Raw genomic sequence first — 8,364 nt, 5'->3', positions numbered from 1 at the left:
AGTCCTATAAACCGGGTTGAATCCAACTGAGGACCATCAGATGAGCTGGTGTGCTGTGTGTGTAGCCGGGGGGCTCTGGGCCCGCTCCAACATTTCAGCGCTGGTTCACTTCAGACTAACCGAATATTTTTTTCCTGACTCTGTGGCTGTTCACTGAACACAACAACTTTCTGCAGGAATATTAGAATAGCGTAGAATGCGGACTACAAATTAATTTATCACCCTAAAATGATATTAACATATAATAGAGCTCCCGCAATAGTGCAGACACACTACTCTGTGAGAATATTAAAGGAGCATTGGGGTTTGTTTTCGTCCAGTGAGTTCTCGTGGAAAGTCTACTTGTGTCACTTTTCGGATAATACATTTGGAGGGTTAATACAGTGTTTGCTTTGTGTTTTGGGAAGTTGCACATGGAGATTGTTTGGATGCTGTGCGTAAAACTCCCAAATGAGATTATTTTACTTTTCCACTTTCGCCCACTAATGTGAAAACCAGATGTATGATTCATGTACAGTGCAGGAATTAATCTTATTTATAGGAGACTACTTGTAAAATGCGAGCACAACTATGTGTACATTGATTACCTTCCGAGAAGAATATGTTCAATTAATCTGCTAAATCTTAATCGATTATCTAAAATATCTAGATGATGTAGTATGTTTTGAATTTCCTTTCTGTGTATTTTCACACATACTTTGGTTACGGCGCCCTCTGGTGGTGAACTGCACGCATAACCGCGCCTAACCGGAACCTTAGAGTATCTAACGTTCCCAACCTCACGGACGTGTTTTGGTGTAACACACAACATTCAGAGGCGCTCGGAGTGTCCCTGACCGACATGTGCACGCCAAACCGTAATTCACCCGCTCGTTTAAACGCTCTGCATGTTAGTAAGTAACACAGCATCAATAACTGATATTAGTTAATATTAAAAGCTCATATCGTGACGTCGTAGATGATGTTTTCGACCGTTAGCTAAACCCGCGCTAGCTAAACGGTTTTCTTATAGCGTGTCCTTCACTCGTTTGCATTAGCTTCGTTGAATTAGCATGTCAACAAACTTTGGACTTTAGTTTTAACTTTGTCATGTAGTCGATTAACTGCATCGTTTACTTCACGTGGCTCTTTTATCTCAAAACAAATACGTTGCCGATTAGCTAGTTAGCATCAGGTTGCTAACTTTTTTGCTTTTAAACCATCAGCAGTAACGCTTTAGTTTTACATGAAACGTTTAGCTAATCTTCACTTTAAGGTTACGTCATCATGTTTATGGGATTTGTCATTCTTGTGTTTTGGTCAACCTTTTTGTTTTTTTGCCAATATCACTAGTATTTGTTTATATGCTAATTTCTTTGCTAATCTGTCCATATTCCAGGTTGAAGAAGGCAGATTTCGTTGAGATCCTTCTAGCTGCCTCTGAATCATGAGTGGCTCCAAGCCGGACATCCTGTGGTCCCCCCACCACCCGGACCGCTATGTGATCTGTGACTCTGAGCTGGGACTGTATCGCATTGGATCCGTGGGCAGCTCAGAAACCAAGGCTGGCACCCTGCCGCTCTCCGAAAAAACTGCTGCTACTCTATTAGCCATCAACTCTGACACCCCTTACATGAAATGTGTGGCCTGGTACCCAAAGCACGAGCCAGAGTGTTTGCTCGCGGTGGGCCAAGCTAACGGCAGAGTGGTGCTCACCAGCCTGGGTCAGAGCCACAACTCCACCTATAAAGAGCTGGTGGGGAAAGAGTTTGTGCCCAAGCACGCCAGGCAGTGCAACACTTTAGCCTGGAACCCGGTGGACAGCAACTTGCTGGCCGCCGGGTTGGACAAGCACAGAGCAGACTTCTCTGTCCTCATATGGGACATCAGCAGTAAGTTTTCCCCAGAGGCCAGTGTCACCTCTGAGAAGATCCGCCTGTCATCTGTGGATTTGGACTCGAGCTCGGTGGTGACCAAGCCGTTGTACGAGTTGGGCCAGAACGATGCTTGCCTGTCCCTCTGCTGGCTGCTCCGCGACCCAAAGCTGCTGTTGGCGGGCATGCACCGCAACCTCGCAATATTTGACCTGAGGAACACGAGCCAGAAAACGTTTGTCAACACTAAGGCCATCCAGGGGGTGACGGTCGACCCACACGTCCATGACCGTGTGGCCTCTTTCTATGAGGGTCAGGTGGCCATCTGGGACCTGAGGAAGTTTGAGAAGCCCGTGCTCACGCTCACCGAGCAGCCTAAGCCGCTCACTAAGGTATGACGCAGTTTGAGATGAGCAAAATGTTCAAGCTCTGTCCACTTAAAGTTGTTGTTTTGTCAATTTCAAAAGCAGAAAGTTGCCGGTTAATAACACAATGATTTCCTTTCTCATTTCAGGTGGCTTGGTGTCCAACTCGTAACGGCCTGCTGGCCACGCTGACACGCGACAGCAACATCATCCGCCTGTACGACATGCAGCACACCCCCACGCCCATCGGCGACGAGACGGAGCCCACCATCATTGAGCGGAGCGTGCAGCCCTGTGAGAGCCAGATCGGCAGCTTCGCTTGGCACCCGTCCTCTCAGAACCGCATGGTGGTGGTGTCGGCGGCCAACCGGGTCATGACCGACTTCACCGTGTTCGAACGCATCTCGCTCGCCTGGAGCTCCACCACCTCGCTCATGTGGGCGTGCGGCAGACACCTGTACGACTGCGCGGAGGACGGAGGTGAAGGAGTGCAGAGCGCCATTGAGAAAGACATCGCCACCAAGATGAGGCAGAGGGCTCAGTCCAGGTACGGCCACGATACCGCCCAGGTGTGGAGGAACCACCTGCTGGCGGGAGGGAACGATTCCCAGCTCAAGTGTCTGTGGTATGATCTGTTTTATATCCTTTTTGATGAAGAGGAGGAGGTGGAAACACACACAGCTCACTCTACGTTTAATCGTTGTGCTTCACTCATCCTTCTTTTCTGGAGTTTTATCGCTCCTTCTTCACAGCTAACTGGTCACATGTGCAGAGCAGTCTTTATGCCCTTGGTAGATATATATAGTATCATTATACTTAATATCTAAATCCATTTGTTAATGCAAGTCAATATTATTGAAGTCACTGTATAGAAGTTTCCTGTGAGTATAAAATCTTTATATTTAGATGGTGTACAACTAGTTTCTATAAAAATGAGACAACCCCGATGACAATTGGTCCCGTTTGAATGTGAGTAATGTGATAAAGTTCTGTCGTAATCGTGGTTCTTAAGCACCTCTGATCTGTTCTGTGCTGTCACTGTGTTCCTCGAACCGCAAAATGAGTTACCTTTCCTATAAAAGCATCACATATGAAGCTGTGTGCAGAGGACACGGAGCTGAAGCTGCAGGGGAACAAACAGTCGGTGGTCTACTCCGGTATCAAGAACATTGTGAAGACCAGCTCGGGTAAGCCACCGATACCCTGATCGTCTGAACCACCTGAACATTTAACATGAGGAAATACTCTTTGTGAGGAGGAATCAGACCGTAGTTAGACAGTATTTATTATTTGTGTTATCCTACATTGATACTAGATTGCATAATTGGGGAAATGGGCTCATTGAATACACTGTATATGTCTTCCTGGTTCCCCCAGGCACAACAGAGAGCCGCAGGTGCTGGAGCGGTTCGGACCGGCAGACTGATGTTCCTCGGTACCACAGCGAGGAGCGCTGCCTCGCCCTGCGGCTCTGCGGCTGGATCAACCGAGGTCCCGACATCGACGTGGAGATATTCCTGCGGTCGCTGGAGAACGAGCGCGAGTGGGAGCGGGCGGCCGCCGTGGCTCTGTTCAACCTGGACATCCGCCGGGCCATCCAGATCCTCAACAAGGGAGCCACCGCTGAGAAGGGTGAGTGGGTGTAAGGGGTGGGGGGGGAGCAGGTGTATCTTTGAAGCCAAGTGTTGACTGGAAGGAAGAATGTTTCTGACCAAACCAAAGCTGAGCGATTATTTTCACTAACGTTTAATCTGCAGGTTATTTTCTTGGTTAATCGGTAATTGTTTGGTCTATAAAACACCAGGAAACGGTGAAGAACACTCAGCACAATATGTCCGGGAGAACATGGTGTCCTGGTTCTTTTTCTGACCAACAGTCCAAAACCAAAAAATATTTTCTCTGTTGGTTGGTCCACAACCCCCATCCTCCACTCGCCCTAGGAGGGTGAAATTTGGCATGGTGTGTGTGTGTGTGTGTGTGTGTGCGTGTGTGTGTGTGTGTGTGTGTGTGTGTGCGCAAGCATATTTATGCTTGAAAAGCGACTCTTTGTCCATCAACATATTGATTCATTGAATTGTTGCAGATTTAATGTGTTTTACTTTTTTTTTTGGCAAAATAAAATCATGTGGTGGTTCGAAATAAAGCAGAAGCAGTAAAAACTCCAATTAAATAATGATGAACTTTAAACCAGCGTTCTTCTCTCTCTTACTGAGATCTATTGATTTGCACTCTGCCTCTGCATCGTGTGCTGTGTAATGTCATGCTGCTTCAACAGGAAATTATGGAAGCAATCTTTATAAAGCTATGTCGTGTCCGGTCTGGAGCGCGTTTAAAAACTGCTCATGAATGTGTTAAATATAATACTAGACTCCCGTTGAACAGAGTTTACGTCTACGTGTGCTAAGTTTCTTCTTTTCCTTCACAGTCTCTCAGCAAATGAAGTTACGGTCTGAAGGAATTTAAAAAATGTAACAGCAGGAGATCCTTGTTTTCCACACAACACTCATCCTGCAGCGCTGTTCACACTGAGGATTAACACAAACAGAGAGAAAGCCGTTGTGTGCTTATGTCGTGACTTAAAAAATTCCACCAATGTAGGTCAGATGTTTTCGGCTAATGAGTGTTTTCTGAACATGACTGGAGGCTGAATCATTAGATGAGGTGTGTCAGCAGAGACATCTGAACGGGCTTCTTCTCAAACAGCAGCTTTGACTTTAAGTACTGGTTCACATCTGCACACTTATAAATAAACATTTATCTAGTACGGTGATGACCTGCTGGCCCACTGGAAACTACCTTTCTTACTTTTACTAAACGTTTTTGCACAACATTTACAATTTTAGTGTTAAAGGAATAGTTCAACATTTTGAGGAAAAGGCTTATTCACTTTCTTGCCCAGAGTTTGATGAGATGAAGTACAGTTAAGCTACAGCTAAGCTACAGCCACGAGACGCTTATCTTATCTTAAAGCTAAACCTGGTGAACCAGGTTTTAAAGGATCCTCCTACCAGCACCTCTAAAGCTCATAAATTATTGTGCTTACGATATGCTTGTAAGTTGTTTTTTTGGACAAAACAGGCTAGCTGTTTCTCCCTTCGTCCTGTCTTTATGCTAAGCTAACTGGCTGCTGCCTGTAGCTTCTTAGTTAGCGTGCAGACATGAGAGTGTTATCGACTTCCTAATCCAAATAAATCGTAGACCATGTTTTATGTTAAACAATGCACCGACGACATGTCTGCTTTCCCTCTGGGGAAAATAAGGGATTTATGTAAATATACAGCTTTAATTTAGCTTTTTTGTGAATGTCTATTTAATTTAGTTTTTAATTCTACTCTCTGATGAAAGACGCAGCATGAACAAAGAGTGATGAAGTTGTTTTCGACGTGAGCAAACCATAAAACACATTTTTAAATGAATTCCTGTTTCTCCGAACTTATTTTCATCGAGCCACAAGTCACCATGAACAATTCGCTCAGTCAGAAGCTCCACCACAGTGCTGCGCTCACAGTGAAGGCTTTGCACAAAGTGAATGAACCCGCGTGTCTGCCTCCTTATTCCCAGGTGACCTGAACCTGAACGTGGTTGCCATGGCTCTGTCAGGCTACACCGACGAGAAGTCCTCCCTGTGGAGGGAGATGTGCAGCTCTCTGAGGCTGCAGCTGAAGAACCCCTACCTCTGCGTCATGTTTGCCTTTCTCACCAGCGAGCCGGGAGCCTACGACGGCGTGCTGGTATTGAATCTCTCACTATCAAGGAACCTTCATAGCTCTGTTGCGAACACAAGGGAAGTTAGCAAATAGGAAAGTGTTTAAATTGGCACTCTTTTCTCTCTGAACAGTCGCTGTTTTGTTCCAACTTAATGAAAACTCTTACACATTCTATAACAGCGTGCCGAATAGGTAGTTAATACCGCAGTGGTGTTTCATGGAAAAATAACAGGAAGAGATGTGTTTCAAGTCATAAAACACCTCACAGAAAATGTTCCCAGCACACTGAGTGCACGCTTGTGCTTTTTTCCCTCCCTCATCAGATTTTGGCCACCTGCTGCCGTCGCATTCATTTATCTCTTTAGACTTCCTGGCCAAAAGGGGGATGCCTCCACAATGAGAACAACTAGTCAGTCGCTGTGACGCTCTCTGCTTTTAGAATTGATTATGTGTACAATAGTTTCCTGCAGAACTGTGTCTGAGATTTTAGCATTACAGGCAACGGTATTAGTATATGGAGACACATGCGATGTACTGAACGCAAGATGCTCGATGTAAATTGAAGCATTTCTCCCGTTAAATCGTGAAGCACAAATACGCATTTGAAATGACGAGAGAAGTTGAATGATCTTTGTCTGTGTTTCAGTTTGAGAACAGTGTTGCTGTGCGGGACCGCGTTGCCTTTGCCTGCATGTTTCTCAGCGACGCACAGGTAACGCAACACAAACAACACACTATAGTTATGTATATGTCGCATCCTTTAACCCCATTTCCTAATGAATTACTTTAAATATGCATGATAATGATACATTCTTCTCTGATTTGTGATATATTTGTAAATGTCTCGGGGGGGGTATCCGGCTGCAGCTGCCTCGATACATCGACAAACTGACCAACGAGATGAAGGAGGCAGGCAACCTGGAGGGCATCCTGCTGACGGGTTTGACTAAAGATGGCGTGGACCTCATGGAGAGCTTCGTGGACCGCACCGGAGATGTCCAGACCGCTAGTTTCTGCATGCTGAAGGTACACAAACCCAGACAAAATGTATGCAAGTTGGTCTTTTTTTTTTGTTTTTGTGTCCTCGCCTATAGCTCCTCTGGCATACCTCCTGGCTCCTCGAGATGCATTTTAGGAGATTAAAAGTGACGAGTCGGAGGATCGAGGAGACAAGGAGGCACAACATCTAGAAATGAAGCCGGCCACTGTTTGTTGTTTGGGGTCAATCTGTCTCTGTGCTACACAACTGTATTACGTTTGGGTGTTTTCTGGCCTCAGATACAATGCTAAAATTGTTTTAAAAATACATTTTACTCTTAAATTAATTAGACCTAAAAAAAAGAACCTACAGTTTCCCTCCTTTTGACTAATGTTAGAAAAGACAGGCCCACAGTGGAACCTGATTGCCAACCCCTAGACCATTTATTGTGGTTCATTGCAAGAGGGGATAACAATGCCGTATTAACTTGTTGTGCCACGCAAACTGCAACCTTCTGGTTGAAAGTACAGCATGTTACAGTAAGTGACCCCGAAATAAAAGGTTCAATGATTAACCTGAATGAACTAAACACAAAAGTGCAACGAATGAAAACGAAAGAAACCGTCAGTCTGATCGCACCCTTAGAGAAATCATAAAGGCACACGCTAAAACTTGCCTCTTCCTTTCTTAAAGGTCACAGCTGTTATTTTTAACTACAATAATGTGAAGCAAGCAAGAGCTGTTTGCTCTCCTGCACTTGTTCCTATAAAGAAAGGTTCAGAGTTTAAAGCGGTGGAACAGGTCTGTAACTTATTTAACATGCTGTAGAACCGCTCTGTGTTTGCTTATATTTCTTTTTCCTGTCCTAACCTGCTTGTGAATCGAGTACTGCAGGGTACAAGTCATTCACCACCTGTGTTAAGTATACCTCGCATACATTTACACAAACATCTACACATTCCACCACAGGGAAGGCTGCAGGAAGGGTGAGACTTGTAGGAGCCTTTCTGTGACCTGACCTGCTTCCCAGTGCAATGAACTGAAGTGATGATGTGAAATAACAACATTCCACCAGGGCTCCCCAGGGGACGTGTTGAAGGACCCTCGAGTCCAATGCTGGATCGAAAACTACCGCAACCTGTTGGATGCTTGGAGATTCTGGCACAAACGGGCCGAGTTTGACATCCACAGAGGCAAGCTGGACCCGAGCTCCAAACCCCTGGCCCAGGTAACGCACATCTGGGGGACGACATGTTCAGAATTATGTTCATCGTTTTAGGGACCAGTGCAGTGCCTGAGAGCAAGTTGTACCCAGCATGCAGTTTGGCAGTGTAACAGTTAATATTGTAGTGAGCGATGGAGAGCGTGCTTTACCCAGCATGCCGTTCTGTGGTGTAAGAGTCAATATTTTAGCGAGCGTTCCTTACCCAGCATGCCGTTCTGTGGTGTAAGAGTCAATA

The 8,364-nt window shown here is 45.4% G+C and overlaps 1 protein-coding gene across 5 annotated transcripts in view; it reads left to right on the top strand.

Annotated features, from left to right (window-relative positions):
- Positions 1-771: 771 nt before the first annotated feature.
- Positions 772-8,364, top strand: part of mios (missing oocyte, meiosis regulator, homolog (Drosophila)) — an 11,454-nt gene continuing 3,861 nt past the window's right edge. For 2 of the 5 annotated variants that reach the window (XM_076081254.1, XM_076081251.1), the window contains exons 1-9: positions 772-893; positions 1,379-2,245; positions 2,368-2,861; positions 3,311-3,405; positions 3,596-3,850; positions 5,780-5,949; positions 6,572-6,637; positions 6,793-6,951; positions 7,980-8,132. In XM_076081254.1, the coding sequence (XP_075937369.1) occupies positions 1,427-2,245; positions 2,368-2,861; positions 3,311-3,405; positions 3,596-3,850; positions 5,780-5,949; positions 6,572-6,637; positions 6,793-6,951; positions 7,980-8,132 (2,211 nt within the window). In that variant the 5' untranslated portion in view covers positions 772-893; positions 1,379-1,426. Of the gene's footprint in view, positions 894-1,378; positions 2,246-2,367; positions 2,862-3,310; positions 3,406-3,595; positions 3,851-5,779; positions 5,950-6,571; positions 6,638-6,792; positions 8,133-8,364 lie in introns of those variants that run through there. The other 3 variants (XM_076081252.1, XM_076081253.1, XM_076081255.1) reach the window with 3 other exon arrangements.

This window comes from Anarhichas minor, unplaced genomic scaffold (genome assembly GCF_050575085.1).
Source record: "Anarhichas minor isolate MPS153535 unplaced genomic scaffold, ASM5057508v1 ptg000079l, whole genome shotgun sequence".
Taxonomy (NCBI): Eukaryota; Metazoa; Chordata; class Actinopteri; order Perciformes; family Anarhichadidae; genus Anarhichas; species Anarhichas minor.
This window is presented reverse-complemented; position numbering and strand designations above follow the sequence as displayed.